This window comes from Eriocheir sinensis, unplaced genomic scaffold (assembly GCF_024679095.1).
Source record: "Eriocheir sinensis breed Jianghai 21 unplaced genomic scaffold, ASM2467909v1 Scaffold41, whole genome shotgun sequence".
In the NCBI taxonomy this organism is placed as follows: Eukaryota; Metazoa; Arthropoda; class Malacostraca; order Decapoda; family Varunidae; genus Eriocheir; species Eriocheir sinensis.
The window spans coordinates 679,009-699,566 of record NW_026111732.1 but is presented as its reverse complement, the minus strand read 5'-3'; the positions used below and the strand labels follow the sequence as shown (position 1 = coordinate 699,566).

Genomic DNA, 20,558 nt, shown 5'->3' with positions numbered 1-20,558 from the left:
ACGAAGAGCCTTTGACTCCACTCTGTCAAGGAGAGCTGTGTGAGTGGACCCCCCCCTCACACACACATGAGATGCATACTCCATACGAGGGCGGACAAGGCTCCTGTAAATGGATAGCAACTGTGCGGGGGAGAAGAACTGGCGGAGACGGTACAGAACGCCCAGCCTAGAGGAAGCTGATTTAGTAAGAGATGAGATATGAAGTTTCCAGTTAAGATTTTGAGTTAAGGATAGACCGAGAATGTTTAGTGTTGAAGAAGGTGATAGCTGGGTGTTGTCAAAGAATAGGGGATAGTTGTTTGGAAGATTGTGTCGAGTGGATAGGATAGTGGATAGGTGGATTTGGACCTTTAACTACCGGAGACCTTCAAAAACACTCATGAAGACCCGGTTAATCTTCTCTGTGGCCTTGGGATATAGTGGCAATAGTAGCCCGATACGTTTAAGAATATAGACCTTTAACTATAAGACCTTCAGAAACACCAATGAAAATCCGGTTAATCTTCTCTATAGCCTTGGGAAATAGTGGCAATGGGAGCCCGATACGTTTAGGAATTTGGACCTTTAACTACCGGAGACCTTCAAAAACACTCATGAAAACCCGGCTATACTTTTCTGTGGCCTTGGGAAATAGTAGTAATGGTGGCCCGATGCGTTTAGGAATTTGGACCTTTAACTACCAGACCTCCAAAAACACTCATGAAAACCCGGTTAATCTTCTCTGTGGCCTTGGGAAATAGTCGCAATGGGAGCCCGATACGTTTAGGAATTTGGACCGTCAACTACCAGACCTCCAAAAACACTCATGTAAACCCGGTTAATCTTCTCCGTGGCCTTGGGAAATAGTCACAATGGTAGCCCGATACGTTTAAGAATATGGACCTTTAACTAGCGGAGCCCTCGTAGCCAGCCAGGTATAGTCTGTTCACTTAACCCTATCCTGCCCAATAGGACTTTTCGGTCCTCTTTTATTTGCATTAACTCTATGGTAAGTGTGCACGTCTTTTAACGCCGTACGCTCATCAGGACCGTTTGGTCCTATTTTGTGAGCCACGTGATACCATTAGTTTCCAGCAGCAGAAGACTTCCCGCCAGTATGAAGCTCGAAGCTGAGGGGGGTGGACGCGTGTCTGACGTAGCTCCACTCCAGCCACTTTAGCCACAATGGATGCTGTCGCAGGTAATTTCATTTGTACAAATAAAATACAGTATATATCTCAATGTATAGACAAATAAAATATAGTAGTATCTGTCAGCTTATAAGTATACGTAGAGGTGTCACTAGGCTTTCAGTAAAAGTGACCGAATGGTCCCATTGGGCACGCTCGTAGGTTATTGCTCAGTTATATTTTCAACAATAGCAAGCATTTACCTCTGCGTTTTTCTATGAATATGACAAGCATATACCTTACATGTCAACGGTATCATAACATATGGCATATATATGAGGTGTTTCATTGATAAAAGTGTACTGTAATTATTTTGTAAGGTCAATACTTGAATAGCAACATAACAAATAACGCAATGGTAAACTTCTCCCTTTCAGGACCTTCTGGAGTAAAAATGACCCCGAAGCAGTTTTACAAGAAGAGGAAGAAAACATTGACCAGTGAAGAAATAGCAGAGAGCCTCACCTGTAGTGACACTGAAAATATGGGTGAATATGATGACAATGAAATTGATGACATCGGCGATCCCGAAATACCAGGTAATGGACGCACACTTTACCTGGCGATGACGGTCTATTCTGTTTGTGCATGTGTGATATCATATATACATGATGATGATGCTGATTATATATATATATATATATATATATATATATATATATATATATATATATATATATATATATATATATATATATATATATATATATATATATATATATATATATATATATTAGGCTAAAATTACAAATAATATATAATCTAACGAGTAACTAGAAAAATAATAGGGAAGGAACTGTTTATATAGTTTTCTTATGAGGTTATAATTTAAATCATTATAAGAGAAGCAAACAGCAACAAGGGTAGTGAGAGAAATGTTTTCAATTATCCATGATTCACTAATGTGTAAAATAACATTTTCAACAGATATTGGCAGCAGTAGTGAGGAAGAAGAGGATGAAGATACAGTTGTTTTGGTATTGGATGATGCAGAAATTATTGAAGCTCCTCATCCTCCAGCTAAACGTAAAAGAAAGAGACGCATCATCTGGAAACAAATTACTCAAACAAGAGGACCACCTTCCATTCCTGTTTTTGATAGTGAAGAGCAGTCAGAAGATGAGGTTTTGCTGACACCTTTGCAGTATTTCAAGAAGTTTTTGTCTGATGATTTTCTCAAAGACATTGTTGAGCAATGCAATTTGTATGCTCTGCAGCAAAATCCAAATAAGCCACTAAGTCTTACATGTAGTGAATTTGAACAATGGCTAGGATGTTCCTTCTTCATGTCAGTTAGTAAGATACCCAATACACGTCTTCATTGGTCTTCTTACACAATGAGTGACGCTGTATCATCAGTTATGAGTAGGAATAGGTGGGAAGAGATCAAGTCCCATTTGCACCTAGTGAATAATAATACCATTGACAAGACTGACAAATTATGCAAAGTAAGAATGTTGGTTGACCATTTGAGACAAGAGTTTAGGAAAGTTCCCATGATAGAACATCTGAGTATAGACGAACAAATTGTTCCATTCAAGGGGGCTTCAAGCATGAAGCAGTACAACCCTAAGAAACCCTCTAAATGGGGATATAAGATATTTGTACTAGCAGATGATAAGGGTTATGTGTATGATTTCAGGCCATACACAGGTAAAATTGATCCTGTAGATAAGAATGATGTGCCTGACCTTGGTCCAAGTGCCAATGCAGTTTTACATTTAGCAGAAGTGATACCTTATCACAAGAACCATAAATTGTACTTTGACGATTGGTTCAATTCTCTCCCATAAGTAGAATACTTGGCAACTAAAGGAATTTGGTGCTGTGGTACAGTTCAAAGTAGAAGACTTCCAGGTTTATCATTCCAGTCTGATAAACAGCTAGCCTCCAAAGGCAGAGGAAGTTATGATGAATGGGTGACAACAAATGAAGAGGGAGTTACTACAAATGCAATCAAATGGTACGATAATAAAGGAGTGTGCCTAACTTCAACATTTGCTACTTCTCAGCCACTACAGACATGTGTTAGATATGATAGGAAAAGAAAAGAACAAGTTGAAGTTCCTGTACCCAGTATTGTCAAAATGTATAATGAGCATATGGGAGGTGTAGATCTCCAAGACCAACTCCTTGCATACTATAGAATGTCTTTTCGGTCTAGGAAATACTATCTGAGGCTTGTTTTTCATCTCTTTGACATGGCAGTAGTCAATAGTTGGCTAGTTTACAGGCGTTCCGCTACCTCACTTGGAATACCTGATAAAAAACAACATGCTCTTTGTGATTTCAAATTAAAACTGGCTTACTCACTCACAAATAGTGGCAAGGATTTGAGAAAGAAAAGAGGAAGACCATCAACTGATGTTGTAAAGGTGAACTTTGAGAAAAAGAAGAAATGTGGGAGAGCAACAAAACCCATCCCTGAAGATGACGTCCGCAAGGATGGCATAGGTCACTTTCCTGCTGTCTCAGCAAACCGAGAGACATGCAAACTCCCAGGGTGCAAAAGCAAAGTGCGTATGCACTGTCTGAAATGCAGTGTGCACTTGTGCTGCGACCAAAAGAAGAATTGCTTCCTAGAATTTCACCAGTAATAATGGAAATTAGTGAAGTAAAAGCATCAGTTACAAGTTTCAGTGAGGAAAAATAATGTATTTACCTATTAGGAAAACTTTACATCATTAATATTATATTTTTATGTTGTCACTCATCTACTTTGTTCATGTGAAATTTCAATATAATTCAATCAATTGACTTATTTCTTTTTTTGCATTCAAAATGGTCAAGTGCCCAATAGGTCCTATTGGTCACCTTTTGGTTTAAATGCCCTAGGGGATTTAAAAAAAACATTTTTTTGCAATAAATGGTTTCAATGGCTCATTTTTCGTTTATTTACGCTACAAAACATTTTTCTTTAATGCTGATAATAATTCGGGCAAGAAAGGGTTAAGTCTGACCCAAGCTGACAACATAAACCTAAGCGTGTTTGTAAGCACAGTGCAGATTATCATAAAGTGCTGCGTGAGATAAACACAAACAGAGGTTAAAGAAAACTTAGAAGCCATAGCAGTAGCCAATCAGCACTCAGCTTGCAAACATGCTTAGGTTTATGTTGTCAGCTTGGGTCGGACTTAAGTGAACAGACTGTAGTGTTGTGCCTGTGGTCTTTTCTAGAGGTTCTTCGTGGCTTTGTGAATCTCAGGTTTTGTTAAGCATACGTTGATTGGGAGCTTGCGATCTGATTGTTTTGTTATGTGGCTGATATATAGACTCAGAACTAACTGTCTCTGTATCTTTCTCTCTACGTATCTATCTATCTATCTAAGTATGTTTCTATTCTTACGTATCTAAGTATTTAATGTTTCTGTGTTTCTGTTCTTATTTATATTAACTGCTACGTTCGCACCACTTATAAAAAAAACACCCCAACCTTTTCCATTCAGTGCCTTTAAAAATCTATCAAACCTATTTTCTGGGCCACAAATACGACTCCACATTCACTTTCAAACTCGCGAAGATGACAGAGACTGTTTATGATGGGAGAAGAGAGAGTGCAAACCTTCAACCAGGGGGCTGCGTCCTTAAATATTTCTCCACTTTCACTTTCAGGCTCCCAAAGAAGCGTAAGAGACTGTTTGTAACGAGAGAAAGAGAGCATGTGATAATCTGGGCCCTAATACTTCCCCATATTCACTTTTGAGACTGTTTATGGTGAGAGGGAAAGAGCGTGTAAGCCTTCAACCAGGGGGCTACTTCCTTACATCACATTCAATTTCAGGCTCCCAAAGATGGCGTAAGAGACTGTTTGTAACGAGAGAAAGAGAACATGTGAGAATCTGGACCCAAAATACTTCCCCACATTCACTTTTGAGACTGTTTATGGTGAGAGAGAAAGAGCGTGTATTCAACCAGGGGGCTCCTTCCTTACATACTTATCATTCAATTTCAAATTCCCAAAGATGGCGGTGAGACAGTTTGAGATGAGATAAGAGGTCGTGTGAGAATCCGGGCCCTAAATACTTCCCCACATTAACTTTGAGACTGTTTATGACGAGAAAAGGGAGAGTGAAAGCCTTCCGGGCCCTAAATACTTCCCCACATTAACTTTGAGACTGTTTATGACGAGAAAAGAGAGTGAAAGCCTTCCGGGCCCTAAATACTTCCCCACATTCACTTTGAGACTGTTTATGACGAGAAAAGAGAGTGAAAGCCTTCCGGGCCCTAAATACTTCCCCACATTCACTTTTGAGACTGTTTATGACGAGAAAAGAGAGAGTGAAAGCCTTCCGGGCCCTAAATACTTCCCCACATTCACTTTGAGACTGTTTATGACGAGAAAAGAGAGAGTGAAAGCCTTCCGGGCCCTAAATACTTCCCCACATTCACTTTTGAGACTGTTTATGACGAGAAAGGGGAGAGTGAAAGCCTTCCGGGCCCTAAATACTTCCCCACATTCACTTTTGAGACTGTTTATAACGAGAAAGGGGAGAGTGAAAGCCTTCCGGGCCCTAAATACTTCCCCCACTGTACAACGTTGCCAGATTGTCGTACTCAGCCTGCTATGTTTGCCGATTTTCGACCCCAAAACTGCCTCCTCTACCCCAACAACTGCCCTCATACATAGTCATCGTTAAAATGGTTCATTATATTGTTTTTTTTTGTCAATAGCTATGGCTCAGAAACCGGTAAACACGAGGCTCTGAGTACGATAATCTGGCAACGGTGCCCCCACATTCACTTTCAAACTCCTGAAGTCGGAGATGAGACTCTATTATGATAAGAGAAGAGCGTGTAAGCCTTTAAGCAGGGGGCCACTTACCTAAATACTTCCCTACGTTTACTTTCAAACTCCCACAATGGCGTGAGAGACTGTTTGAGATGAGAGAAGAGAGAGTATAAGAATGCGGGCTCTAAATACTTCCCCACATTCACTTTGATACTGTTTGTGATGAGAGATAAAGAGCGTGTAAGCCTTCAGGCAGGGGGCCACTTACCCTGAAGAGCGCCTCCCATTTCTTGGTCTTGCTGCGGGCGGGGACGGTGACGCGGTAGAGCGGCTCCAGGAACTCGGGCGGATTGTCGTTGCCGTCGCTCACGGTGATGAAGACCGGGGTGACGGAGGACAGCTGGCCGTCGCTCACCCGCACCCACAGCTCGTACTCTGCCTGTTCCTCCCTGTCCAGGGGCACCAGGGTTGTGAGGGCGCCTGGGGGAGAGGGTGTGAGTGTCAGTGGCCGGGAAGGCAAGGGGGCCAAGTTCTCGTGTGTGTGTGTGTGTGTGTGTGTGTGTGTGTGTAATGATACTACTACTACTACTACTACTACTACTACTATTACTACTATTACTGTTATTACTACTACTACTACTACTACTACTACAACTATTACTACTATTACTGTTATTACTACTACTACTACTACTGCTACTACTACTACTACTACTACTACTACTACTACTACTACTACTACTACTACTACTACTACTACTACCACTACTACCACTACAAATGGCAATAATAAGAATAAATGGTGTGTGGGATAATAATAATAATAATAATAATAATAATAATAATAATAATAATAATAATAATAATAATGTCGTTATTCAGAGCGTCGCGTGATGCAATACTACAATTCCTGTCTCTTTTTAAATAGGGTTGAAGGGTTTGGTTTCCCAGCACACACCACGTAGCACATATTAGCCTTGTTCATAAAGAGATGCCGCGGTAATATTTAGATCTTTTTGTCGTTATTCAGAGCGGCGCGTGATGCAATACTATAATTCGTCGCTCTTTTCATAATACGCGTGTAGGCTTTTGTTTCATGCCTGGTGCCAACAAGATAGACTTACCGTATATGTATTTAGATCTTTTTGTCACTATTCAGAGCGACGCGTGATGCAATACTAAATACTTGGCTCCTATAATATGCGTGTAGGTTTTTGTGAAGTAGGTTTATCTTTCCCGCCAACAAGATAGACTTACCGTATATGTATTTAGAGTTTTTTGTCACTATTCAGAGCGGCGCGTGATGCAATAATATAATTCGTGGCTCTTTGTTTTAATACGCTTGTACGTTTTTGTGTCCCACCCCCGCCGAGCAGCACACATTAGCCTTGTTTACAAAGAGAATGCCGCGGTAATTATGAATCCCTTTGAAGCTTTTTTTCCTCGCTGTGAATGTTAGTACGAGTGAGGTAAAAACTACTCACTTACTGACATTATCACGGCAGGTTTGTGAGAGTCCACGCTCTACTACACAAGAAATTACATTATTATTACTACATGAAAGGTACTTACTGTGATGGCTTTACTCTCTGAGAGATAATTAATTAACGGTTATAACACAATTCGAGTCATTATTCATTACTTCACTCATAAGAACTAATAATGAGAGAAAATGCAGCGGTCAACACCTATAGATGACACACACACACACACACACACACACACACACACACAGACTCAGCAGCAATAAACGAGTGTCTAGAATGACTTAACTCTTTGACAGGAGAGTATCAAGACACCTCTTCAACCCCTTCTGAGAAGCTTTTTGGAACTCTCAATCACATTCTTGGGAGCAGTAGGTTTGCGGGCTTTTTTTTCCTTGTTTTATATTTATTTTCCCTTAACTTTTTCTTCCTCAGATGTACACAGAAATAAACATTCTGCTACTTCTTTGCCTGTCTGTGGGTGTATCTTTGACGCGAGGTGGTTGGTTTCCTTCGGTGAGGTTTTACGGTCTTCATCTTCCCTTGTTTTATATTTGTTTGCCCTTAACTTTTCCTTCCTGAGTTGTGGTACATAGAAATAAAGAGGTTGCTCCTTCCATGCCTGTCTGCGCGTGTATCTTGGAGCGAGGTAATTGGTTCCCTTCGGTGATGTTTTGCGGGCTTTTTATTTCCTTGTTTTATATTTGTTTGCCCTTAAATTTTCCTTCCTGAGATGAACACTCTCCACAAAAAGTTCTCGAACGCTTTAAGCACCATGCATTCTGAGATACACGGACGAAGAATTTAGAAACACCTCTCCCTGTGTTAACGAGTGGTGGCCCTGTGTACACATGCTCTGTGGGAAGGAGGGAGATGCCAATGGCTCAGTATTACATGCGCACTGATAAATCTTGTCGCTTGATCTCGATAATGTACTGTTAATATGCTGTGGTGTAAGGTGAAAAAAAGGTTGCCGTCCGGTGGCCGAATGGACTGCGTCTAGACGGCAAGCGGACTGCCACCAGTGGCCAACAGATGGCGGTTAACTGGTGAATGGCGACCGGATGGCGAGAGGACGCCGTCTGGTTGCCTTCAGTTAGTAGGTGGTCGCCGATGTTCGCCGTCCACTTTGTATCTGTCATTGGCCGTGGTCGGCGTCCGGTCTCCCACAAGACAGCGAGTTGTGCGGCGACCGGTGGTAGGCTGGACGGCAAATGGACGCCGTCCAATCGCCGCACGGTGGCCATCTGTAAGTGGCGGTCTCAAAGGCGCATGGGTGGCGCCTCCTCCCCGACCTATTGGCTGCTGCCTGCGTCTGAGCTGAGGGCGGACCGCCACCGCTCTCAACGACTGGAGGAGACTAAACGAAGTCAGGTCATTGTGGGCGGAGCGACCGTAATAAAAGGACGGCGCTCCATTCGAAGTTCAGCATTCGCCCCAGCATCCGACTACCAGTGACCAGCTTCTCTCAACACCTGCCTCCATCTGCCCACCGCAACGGCTTCTGCCACTCGTATACCTACTGTCAACAATGAAAAGGGTACATCAACTGCAGCCTCAGAAGGAAGTGGAAGATTGTTCACTCCTAGATGGTGCCCAGGAGATGGATGCGGACGAGGAAGAGGACTTAGAAGTTCATATTGTCTCCCAACACGAAGAAATCAACCCTGACGACGACGAGTCTCACGTCGGCGTGAGAGGGGAAAGTCGCCAACTTGGAAGGATTATATCGACGGTGGAACCACCTGAGGAGGACAGCGACAGTGACTGCAGTGCTAGTGTTGAACGCACCCCCAGCCCGGCTTCCACCAGCTCCTGAATGCGTCAGCTCCAGTCATTGAGTATTGCAAGGCGTCTGGACGAAGTCCTTCTCAAGGTGGCAACCAGAATGTCCGCCAGCCCGGACATGGCACAAACGTTGGACTCGGCCCTGAACTTGAGTGCCAACTACAAGGCAGCCATTTACCATTGGTTGGGCATCGAGGCTAAAGGGCTGAGTGAAACATCGAGGAGGCTTTCCATGAAGGAGGCCATGACGCTTTTCCTGCAATGCTTCGAAAGGAACGCCCTACAGCAACCTGTCCAGCCTTAACCACAGCAGCAGTAGCAGCCACATCCGCCAGTACGACCACAACACCCCCCTATGACGACGTATTACCCAGGAACACCACAACCACGGTAGCCTGCAACTTCCTGGCAGGGAGTTACATCGACCCCTTATGGGGGGTTGAGTATGTCTGGTTTGACAGAAATCATGGATCATCAATCGCTACGGCAGCCCGACCACAGGAACCAATACAGGAACAGCAGCGAGCTCAACACACCCGAACACCCAAGCCGTCGTTCTATGTAAATGTGTCATGTTGCATTTATTGTTTTGTATACATGTTCTTTTTCATTGTATTAAACCTTTAAATATCTACATTGCTTCAATAGCCTTTATCCTCGCTTACCTCATAAAACTGTACAATTATACTCTGTCCAAGTTGGTTTGAAGGTAAATGCAACACACACACACACACACACACACACACACACACACACACACACACACACACACACACACACACACACACACACAGACCTTGCTTGCCTTCATTGTTGTAGCATACGAACTCGGTGATTTATTTAGTTTGTTTTTGCCTCAATGTCATTAACGAGAGAGAGAGAGAGAGAGAGAGAGAGAGAGAGAGAGAGAGAGAGAGAGAGAGAGAGAGAGAGAGAGAGAGAGAGAGAGAGAGAGAGAGATGGAGGGAGGTAGGGAATGGAGAGGTCTACTTCCTCCATTCCCTTTCTTTCTTCACCCCCTGCCTCCCTCCATTCCCTGCCTCCCTCCACTCCCTGCTTGTCTCACTCGAACCTGACCTGTCATGTGCCAGGTGTTTGTCACGTCAGATCACAATCCATCTGGGTTTCTGCAGTATGAAATTATTATAGCAGACAAGCTGTTCCTGAGACCTGTTTACAGGTGAGGTATTCATATGCCCCATATTATCATTATGGGGAGAGAATAATAATATTATTATTATTACTACTACTGCTACTACTAATAATAATAATAACAATAATTTATTTCCACTGAACGTGGTTATTGTTACAATTACTCGGACATATTGTAAGGTACGTAATTGGGGGGGGGCGCCTCACAAATATCCGTCCTTTGCTGCAGTGAAGCACAGAATACTTTAATTTCTTTCATTAGAAATAAGAATGAGAAATGTGTAATATAACTGTGTGATAATATAATATACTGTAACACGTCAGCAGCAGGTCGTTAAGGGAGGTCGCCGTCCTCATTGCGACAGGACGCGTACTGGTCCTTGCCTGTCGGTCACCGGTCGGCGTATGGGGGGCGTCTTGGCCTGACTAAGGGTGCGAGGTCAAGGTGTGAATCTTACCATGGTCGCCGTCCGGCCACCCACTGGACGGCCACTAGACGGACACTAAACGACCGCCGGTAGCCGTTCGGTCGCACGACTACTTTGCCACCTATGTGGTCGAGGAGCGGTGGGTGTGATTCGCAGCCTTTTGAGGTCGCAGGTGGTCGTTAGCAGGTCGTAAAGTCAGTGTGACTGTAGCTTTAGCAGGTCGTAAAGTCATCACGAACTTGTTGCATCAGGCGCAGCACGGGCAGGGCCAAGTGAGGTGCAAGGGGGGCTGTCATCGTCGGTGTGTTCACTGAACGTAAAGGTAAAAGTGTGATCGCTGCCCCAGACTGTGCAGGTTTTTATACGACACATACAGGACGCCAACCACTGTGGTATCTGTCGGCGTCCGGGTGGCGTCTTGTGGCAGGCCATCGCCGTGTTGTCGTTGCCGATCCCTACAGACCGGACGGCGTCGATCGTGTGACCGGTGGTCTACTGGACGGCAACCGACATACGACCGGTCGTTACGGGAGATCGCCGTCTTCATTGCGACAGACCGCCTAGCGGTCGCCGATCATCGGCGACCGGTACGCGGCCTGTCGGCAACCGGTCGGTGCATGGTGGGCGTCTTGACGTGGCTCCAAGTGTCAGGTCAAGGTGCAAATTTTACCATGGTCGCCGTCCGGCCTCCCACTGAACTCACACTAGACGCCCGCCGATAGCCGTTCGGTAGCACGACTGCTCGGCCACCAGCGTGGTCGGGAAGCGGTGGGTGTCAATCGCAGCATTTTGTGGTCGCTGGTGGTCGTTATCAGGTCGTAGGGTCAGTGTGACTATAGCTTAACCGTATTTTTATAATTGGTTATATGTTGCGGTGATAATTCCTCGCCACCAGTGCGTTTTATCGTCTGTAGGATGACGGCATTCTGGTATTAACTAATTTAGCACCGGGTCACTGACATTAGGTCGTCATTGCGTTACAAAAATTATAGACAATTTTTTTGAGGCTGTCGTAAGGATAAAAAAAAAAAAACAATTGTAACCCATTCCGCTTCAGGACGTTATCAGTCAGTTTAAATGCTGTGACTGACGTCATTCCTATTCAAATGAGGGAATGATAATTCCAGGTGGTAGTTTGAGTATAACTGCCAGTAAAAGTATGTAAAATTAAAACATTTGCCAAAATCAATACTTAAACCACATACTGCGACACCTTGGTTAAGTGTAAAATATATAAGGATGAGAGGCACTGATATAATAATGAGTGTATGCACCGCCTGCGCCGATTATCTGTTAAGTCTGCTTCGAAGCTTCGAGGCGTGTCACTAGTGGAGCCTGTTTCCAAATACCTGTTGGCCCATAGTGATACGGTAGAGATGGACACACCAATCCGCCGTGCTGTTTGGAAATAACTGAAACATTTGAAACATTTGAAACATTTATTAATAGCCTATTAGGTACAGTTACATATGTTCTTGTATGTATTGTTAGAGGCCAGCCTTTATATAAGCATAAGCTTTTCAGGCCTTCAGTGTGAAGAATAATAATGATTGCGCCGGTCTTGTGGGGTCTCCACTGAAACTAACTAGCGCATGACTTACTGCGGCCATCAACACAGGATCGAAGCGTATCATATACAATAATGGATTCAGATGCGTCATCACAATCAGGGGTGCCAACCATTCCGAGGCGACTAGTTGCAATCGATTCATTTTCACATCCATCGTGCCAAGGTGTTCGATGACTTTTTGTTAAGAGTGTACACAGAAATAGACAGGTTACTCTTTCCTTGCCTGTCTGCGGGTGTATCTTGAAGCGCGCTAATGGGTTCACTTTGGTAATGTTTTGCACACTTTTCTTCCCCTGTTTATATTTTGTTTGCCCTTAAATTGCTTCCTCGGATGTAAACAAGAATAAACAGGCTGGCCCTTACTAACCTGTTTGCGGGGGTATCTTGAAGCGGAGTAATTGGTTCCCTTTGGTGAGGTTTTGCGGTCTTTTCTTTCCCCTGTTTCTGTTTCCACTGCAAAAGTTTTTTTTTCTTCCGCACCGAACTGACACTGATAAGCTATTCGTTGGAAGTGCAATGTTCTTACTTCAATCATTTCTTTACACCTATATTTCCTTACTTCATTCGACGTGAAAATGCATTTGTAATAGTTGAAAACGCTTTGTTTCTCTCGGATATTAATAAAATTAAAACAGGCTGCTCCCTTCCTTACCTGTCCGCTGGCGTATCTTGAAGCGTGCTGGTTGGTTCCCTTTGGTGATGTCTGGGGGGCTATTTTTCACCCTGTTTTTGTTTTTCTTTGCACTTGACTTTTGCGTCCACGGATGTAAACAAAGATAAACAAGTTCCCCCTTCCTTACCTGTCTGCGGGTGTATCTTGAAGCGCGCCAGTTGGTTCCCTTTGGTGATGGCGAAGGAGATGTTGGAGGGCGCCAGGTCGCCGTCCGAGGCCCGCAGCGCTATGACGGAGGTGTCTGGCGGCAGGTTCTCGGCCACGTAGGTGTGGTAGGCGGGCTCCTCCGTCTGGGGCATGTGGTCGTTCACGTCCTCGACCTCCACGAAGACCTGAAGGAGGATTGGTTAAAAGATAGGATGGTGGGAGGGTACTGTGTGTGTGTGTGTGTGTGTGTGTGTGTGTGTGTGCGCTTACAGCAAAAGAGGCAGTTCAAGAGTAAAAAACAAAGCAAAACAAAAACAACAACAAAAAAATAAAGTCTACTGTGTGTGTGTGTGTGTGTGTGTGTGTGTGTGTGTGTGTGTGTGTGTGTGTGTGTTCCAACCTTCACTCATGTCACCTTCTCCTGCAGGTCAAACATCTCTCTCATTTTTAACATTTCGTGGACTGAACTTCTAATGAGAGACCCAATTTCTCAGTTCATATCTTTGCCATTCTAATCGGAGCTGAAAAAAAATATATGCCCACTGTGCTTACGTGAAAATATAAACTGCACGGCACATTCAAGATAGCGCCTGACTAATTCTATAAAGGATAACCCCAGGGCAGTCTTCTTAAAGCCTCCCGTCTCCTAGGGCTGAGAATCAAGATGGGGCATGACTAATTCTACACAGGATAACCCAAGGGGAGTCTTTTTAAAGTTTCCTGTCCCTTAGAGGCTGAGAATCAAGATGGAGCCTGACTTATGCTACACAGGATAACCCCAGGCCAGTCTACTTAAAGCTCCATGTCCCCTAGAGGCTGAGAATGTTGTGGGCAGAGGGGCGAAGAAAGCCACAAATCCAGCTGACTCCACTCCTCCGCCCTCCTTTCGATTCAACTCTGGGAGCCGATTGAATGGGTCGCTTTTATCAGGTCCAGGATCAAAAGGGTTCAGGGGCGCGCCTATCATTTCCACCATTCTGCCGCGGTGCATCACACAACGCCCAGACTGACCCGCCGCTCTCCACAAGGCAGGGTCGGGTTATATTTTCACGTAAGCACAGTGGGCATATATTTTTTCCTACACATCAGGTTACACATAGGTTAGGTGTGAGTAGTGAGTCGCCGCGCGGGTCGGAGGTGCGGCGCCTTGTTCGCGAAAACGCTGAATCGACATGGCTGGCCGAGCCAAGAACTCGGTGGAGTTATGTTACGTTTGTGCGGATCCCACAGGCGATAAGTGGATAGGGTGCTGTCTGTGCCCTAAGTGGTGTCATGTGAAGTGTGCTCATCTGTCTGGAATTAAGTCGGAAAATATATCTAAAGTAAATTGGATTTGCAACCCATGTCTTCATAAAACATCTCTGGCTACCAAAATTGTGGAAAAAATGGAAAAATTCAAGCTGGAATTATCTAAGGAAATATCAGAAGTGAAACAAGGAGTTGAGTCACGAGCGGTCAGCGTGAAGGAAGAGCTGGGGGAGGTGGCGCAGGATGTGGCGGACGTATTGCAGCGGGCTGAACATGTGGAGTCAGCAGATGCAACTTGGGCTGAGGTCACCAAACGTAAGAGGAAAGTTAAGAAGAATTTACTTGTTGTCAAGGCCTCGGAACAAGATAAAAAGGCTACAGAGTTGAAAAGTGAAGTTTCTGAAGCATTACATGGCATTCAGATTACTGATTCAAGATTCACTATTGGAGGTAATATTATAATGAACTTTGATGATGGGGATATGAGGAATGAGGCAGCCCAAAAATTGCAATCTGTGGAGAAAGTCAGTACTAAAAGTGTGGGAAAACTGAGGCCAAAGATCATGATTTGTAATGTGCACAAGGAGGAGACTGGGGATAAGATAATTGAGACACTGCTTAAAGAAATGAGTTCCTACACTCGATTCCACAAGTTGAGGAGAAAACTGAGAAATTTTTTAGTAAGTCTGCTGCCGGTGGCACAGCGCATTATATCCTGAAATGTGATCCAATGGTTAGAGAGCTAATCTACAAGCACCATGATGGAATAAAACTTGAATGGGGGTGTATACTGTGAGAGACAGATACCATGCAATAATATGTTATCATTGTCAGAGATATGGTCATATTGAGGCCAAATGCACTGCCAAGGCCAATGGTGAGAACCCAGTATGTTATAAATGTGCAGGAGACCATAAAGCGAAAGACTGCCCCGGGACTGAGAGCAAATGTATAAATTGTGTGAGGTACAAGAAGTCTGAAGTTAATCACTCGGCGAATAACCAGTGTTGTGTAGTTTTTCAGACTGAAATTGAGAGAATTCGTAACAGAACGGATCATGGCTACTAATTCCTCAGATACAAAGATAAAATGTGGTCTGCTAAATGTTCAGTCTGTGGGAAATAAAACTCTAGATATCCGTGATCTCATCAAAGAAAAGGATCTTGACATTTTAGCGGTAACTGAAACATGGCTAAATGACTACGACGTCGCCAAGATTCGTGAGATGACGCCAGTAACTCGTACCTTTCTACATGTTCCGAGGGAGAAAAGAAGGGGTGGCGGTGTTGGGATCTTTCTTTCGAATTCCTTTAAGAAGATTCGGAGAAAAGCATTAGAAAGGTGGGATACCTTTGAATTAGTGCAAGTCATCTGTGAAATTGATAGAAGGAAATGCACCTTTATTGTGGTGTATCGACCTCCGGATACAAGAGCAGAGGTCTTTTTTGATAAATTTCGCACATTTTTGGAGTCTGTGGATATGGTGAGTGCAAATGTGTTCATCTGTGGTGACTTTAATCTATAGATTGATGATCCTGAAAATTCTTCTGCCATGGCCTTCATTGAGATGATGGACAGTTTCAACCTGATTAATAAAGTGAACGAGATGAATTCTTTAGGGGGTCATGTGATAGACTTGGTTTTCAGCGATATAGACGGTGATCTAGTGCAAGGGGTGTGTGTTGATGAAATATGTTGTATATCCCCGGTGCATAAATTGGTAACCTTTGATATTTCATACGTGAGGGAAGCAGTGCAGAGAAAAAATATTACGTTCAGATTGCGAAAGAATTTTCAACCAGAAATACTGATTAACTCTGTAATACAGGAAATTACTATTAAATGTCGTGAAATCTGTGAACATGGCTCGGTGTTACGTGGAAATTGTGCTACCTGCCTGGTTAAGCTATATAATGGTTTAGCTAAAGATGAGTATAACAGCCTCTGTCCTCTGATTGAAAAGGAGATGGTGTTGAGAGATCATGCACCTTGGTTTAATGCGGAAATACTGTGGGCAAAAAGGGAGAAGAAGAAAAAAGAAAGACTGGCGTAGGCAAAAAACAGACGAGGCAAGAAGAGCATACCAGGAGGCAAGAAACAAAGATAATCGGCTTGTGATAAAACGGGAAAGAGAATACTATTGGAATAAGGTTGTGGAGGCCGGGCCTGACATCAATAAATTATATAAGGTGCTTGACAGTTTGACTGGAAACAGGAAGGTTAACAAGCTTCCGGATGGTTTATCGGATGAAGTGCTGGCAATTAAGTTTTTAGAGTTTTTTGACAAGAAAATTGAGAGTTATCATGAACTTTAGAGGCGACCGCGGTTACCATGGATCCGCTGGGGAAACTCCAATCCCTGAAATAAAGTTAACAAGCTTTCAACAAGTGTATGTGGCTGTAGTGAAAACTATCATACACAAGGTGAAACTGACGTACTGTGATAACGATCCCTTGCCGATAAGTGACATCATTAAGAGTGAAAACTTTAGTGATTTCTTAAATATTATGACTGTGATGGTTAACACTAGTATCGAAAACAAGACTTTCCCTGAGAGTGAGAAAGCGGCGATCGTGAAACCTATCGTTAAAGGTAAACTAGACCCACAGTGTTTAAGTTCCTTTAGACCAGTATCCAACTTGACGTTTCTATCTAAGATACTTGAAAATGTGATCTTAAATCAGCTAATGGAGCATTTGCTAGTGGTGCAGGCTTTACCGGATAATCAATCTGACTACAAGAGGCTTTACTCAAATGAAACTACTCTCTGTTCGGTGGTAAACAATTTGCTTGTGCTTATGGATGAAGGGAAGTGTGGTGTTCTGATTTTGTTAGACTCGAGTGCTGCGTCTGACACGGTGGAGCTTCAGGATTTTAAGAATATTGGAATTGAGGATGGGGCGCTGGATTATCTGAGGAGTTACCTTGAGAACAGAACTTACTGTGTGCAAATAGGTAAATCGTTCTCTAATCATAAACTTTTGCAAAGAGGAGTCCCCCAGGGAAGTGTACTGGGTCCAATTTTATTGTGTTTATACTATCGGTCTTTCACATTTACTAAGAAGGCATGAAGTTGACTTTAAACTGTATGCCGATGATACACAGTTCTATTTGTCGCTGAGTGATGTGGAAAACATTGAAGATAGGCTGAGCAGAATTATGGATGATGTTGGGAAATGGATGAATTCTAAGCAACTGATGCTGAATGAGGATAAAACTGAATGCTTGATTGTGGGGAAGAACAAGGATCTCAGGAGGCTAAATATTTCCACTCTTCGGATAAAAGATGACACTATGACTGTAAAAAAGTCAGTCAAAGATTTAGGTGTGATACCTGACTGCACTCTATCATTCAAAGAACAGATCAATCAGGTGGTGAGAACGGCAGGCTACCATCTGAGAAATATTGCATTTGTCAAGAAATACCTGGATGATAAGACTATGAAGATGCTTATATATAACCATGTAACTAATAAGCTGGATTATTGTAACTCACTTTATTATGGCCTTCCTAAATATCTGCTGAAGAAACTACAACTGGTTATGAACAGAGCTGCAAGGCTAATAAAGGGTCTGCCCTCCCGTGAGAGAATAACACCTGCACTTATAGACTTGCACTGGCTACCCATTAAGGCACGATAGTCTACAAAATATGTGTCTTGACTTATCAAGGAACGCGACTTGGTAAACCTGGATATTTGAGAAATATTCTACAGGATTTTCATTTGGACACCGCCACGTCAGTGAGACACAGTACAGAACGGTATAGACTCTATGAGCCCAGGGTCAACCTGGAACTGGGTTTCAGAGCATTTGAGAAGAGTGCCCCGCGGCTCTAATAACACACACACACACACACACACACACACACACACACACACACACACACACACACACACACACACAGGTATTTCCGTCCCGAGTCTCTCTTTTCAGTCAGAGCCGCTAGATATTTTTTTCGTACTGGTTGTGGTTTACAGGATTTCCAACTCTATTAACCAGACAAGGGTTCGGTTGACTGATTATGAACAGACAGCTGAATGTCACAGTTAATATTGACATGCACATTATAGTAGGCAATCTTAGCGTAATGAGATGCTAAAAAAATGTAAATATTTAATGTAATTAGTATAATAATTTTCATGATGAGGAACACCAAGAATATGAAGGATTATCACGCAAAGACATACACACACACTGTCACATACACTCTCTCTCTCTCTCTCTCTCTCTCTCTCTCTCTCTCTCTCTCTCTCTCTCTCTCTCTCTCTCTCTCACACCCCCCCCCCCCCCCCCCACACACACACAGAGCGGGGGGCGTCACTCACGTGGCAGGTGTCGGTGAGGGGCGCCGCTCCCCCGTCGGACACCATGATGGACAGCCAGTAGCCGCGCGCCGCCTCCCTGTCCAGCGCCACCACCGTCCGCACCGCGCCTGGAACAAGACTGTATGTTAGGGACCAGAACAGACCAGAACAGGTGGAAGGGAGAAGATCGAGAGGAGGTCAGAGATTTAGATGGAGAGACGGGATTCAGCGAGATATGAGGCAGCTGGATCTGGAGGAGGTAGATGCAGAGGACAAGATACTGGCGACAACATACAAGAGTGGCCGACCCCAGCAGGGATTAACTCTTTCAATGTGTGCGTCACAACGTCTGTGCCACCTACTCTTTTGCTTGTGAAACCCAGCTACCACACATTTTATGACAACAATTATTCGTCAGAGAAGAAGAAAGAACCAGAGCGAGACCTGTCATAGATGTACACTCAATTCTATATCTCCACTTGATCCTCTGTCTTCCTCTCGCTCCTCCCCTCCCCACCACTCCAAACATTAAAGTCTATATTCTTAAACATGTCGGGCTCCCATTACGACTATTTTCCAAAGACACAGAGAAGGTTAACCGGGTTTCCATGGGTGACTTTCCCGTTCGAGGTGCAGAGGACATGTAAAACTATTCCTAGCATCACAGCTCATGAAAATCAACAACTACGACTAATCCCTAAGGCCACAGAGAAGGTTAACCGGGTTTTCATGAGTGGCTTTCCCGTTCGAGGTGCAGAGGACGTGTAAAACTATTCCAAGCATCACAAAACAGGCATGAAAATCAACAACTACGACTAATTCCCAAGGCCACAGAGAAGATTAACCAGGTTTTCATGAGTGACTTTCCCGTTCAAGGTGCAGGGGACGTACAACTATCACTGGGATCACAAAACAGCCCATGAAAATCCCAGCAACTACGACTAATTCCTAAGGCCACAGAGACGATTAACCGGGTTTTCATGGGTGACTTTCCCGTTCAAGAAGCAGAAGTCGGGTAAAACTATTCGTAGCATCTCAAAACAGCCCATGGAAATCAACAACTACGACTAATTTCTAAGGCCACAGAGAAGGTTAACCGGGTTTTCATGAGTGACGTTCCCATTCAAGAAGCAGAAGTCGTGTAAAACTATCACTGGGATCACAAAACAGTCCATGAAAGGCCCAGCAACTTCTTAAACGTATCGGGCTCCCATTACGACTATTTCCCAAGACCACAGATAATATTAACCGGGTTTTCAAGGGTGACTTTCCCGTTCAAGGTGCAGAGGACGTACAACTATCACTGGCATCACAAAACAGCCATGGAAGGCCCAGCAACTACGACTAATTCCTAAGGCCACAGAGACGATTAACCGTTCAAGAAGCTGAAGTCGTGTAAAACTATCACTGGGATCATAAAACAGTCCATGGAAGGCCCAGCAACCAGCCAAGAGAAGATGGCGCCACTATAAACACTTGCCTGCGCCATGACGGGCTGGGGCCGAATACCATTCAGGCCCCTCAAGCAAGCCTACCGGCTCAATAGGCGGAGACATAAAAAAAACCCTTCTACGAGAGGCTTTTCGAACAGACGAACTGAGGCGCCGAGACGTTTAGGAATACAAACTTAGAAATCTGTCGACCCTGGGATAATACTACCACTATATTAATTCACAGATAGACGACACGAGCTTGATGCAAACTTTAAGCTGCGGGGATGAAGGAAATGAAATTGTAAGGAAGTCACCGGCGAAACGAAAACACGCTGAAGACATGTTTGGAAATTAGCTCTTTACCAAAACTTATAATTAGGAAATGAGTCGAACGTAAGCTCAATCTCTCTCTCTCTCTCTCTCTCTCTC

The 20,558-nt window shown here is 43.8% G+C and overlaps 2 protein-coding genes across 3 annotated transcripts; one reads left to right on the top strand and one right to left on the bottom strand.

Annotated features, from left to right (window-relative positions):
- Window positions 1-934: 934 nt before the first annotated feature.
- On the top strand, window positions 935-3,931 carry LOC126992167 (piggyBac transposable element-derived protein 3-like). 2 transcript variants are annotated; one of them, XM_050850826.1, is made up of 3 exons: window positions 935-1,180; window positions 1,547-1,708; window positions 2,097-3,931. In XM_050850826.1, the coding sequence occupies exons 1-3, from the start codon at window positions 1,165-1,167 to the stop codon at window positions 2,960-2,962; spliced, it is 1,044 nt and encodes a 347-aa protein (XP_050706783.1). In that variant the 5' UTR covers window positions 935-1,164; the 3' UTR covers window positions 2,963-3,931. The 2 variants fall into 2 exon arrangements, with proteins under 2 accessions (XP_050706783.1, XP_050706782.1); XM_050850825.1 differs by having other exon boundaries at window positions 935-1,708.
- A 1,227-nt stretch (window positions 3,932-5,158) lies between these two features.
- LOC126992168 (protocadherin Fat 1-like) lies at window positions 5,159-19,247 on the bottom strand. Its single transcript, XM_050850827.1, has 4 exons — window positions 19,214-19,247; window positions 18,718-18,824; window positions 13,121-13,325; window positions 5,159-6,378 (listed from the first exon to the last, which is right to left on the bottom strand). The coding sequence occupies exons 1-4, from the start codon at window positions 19,245-19,247 to the stop codon at window positions 6,101-6,103; spliced, it is 624 nt and encodes a 207-aa protein (XP_050706784.1). The 3' UTR covers window positions 5,159-6,100.
- Window positions 19,248-20,558: the final 1,311 nt, after the last annotated feature.

What these genes read in the sequence shown, in the direction of transcription:
- LOC126992168 (XM_050850827.1), bottom strand. Translation starts at nt 19,247, where the DNA reads ATGTTTAAGAATATAGACTTTAATGTTTGGAGTG. An exon ending in CCCTCACCGACACCTGCCAC is followed by an intron (nt 13,326 to 18,717) that starts GTGAGTGACGCC and finishes ATCCTCCTTCAG; the next exon opens with GTCTTCGTGGAGGTCGAGGA. An exon ending in CAAGATACACCCGCAGACAG is followed by an intron (nt 6,379 to 13,120) that starts GTAAGGAAGGGG and finishes CCTCTCCCCCAG; the next exon opens with GCGCCCTCACAACCCTGGTG.
- LOC126992167 (XM_050850825.1), top strand. Translation starts at nt 1,525, where the DNA reads ATGGTAAACTTCTCCCTTTCAGGACCTTCTGGAGTAAAAATGACCCCG. An exon ending in CGGCGATCCCGAAATACCAG is followed by an intron (nt 1,709 to 2,096) that starts GTAATGGACGCA and finishes CATTTTCAACAG; the next exon opens with ATATTGGCAGCAGTAGTGAG.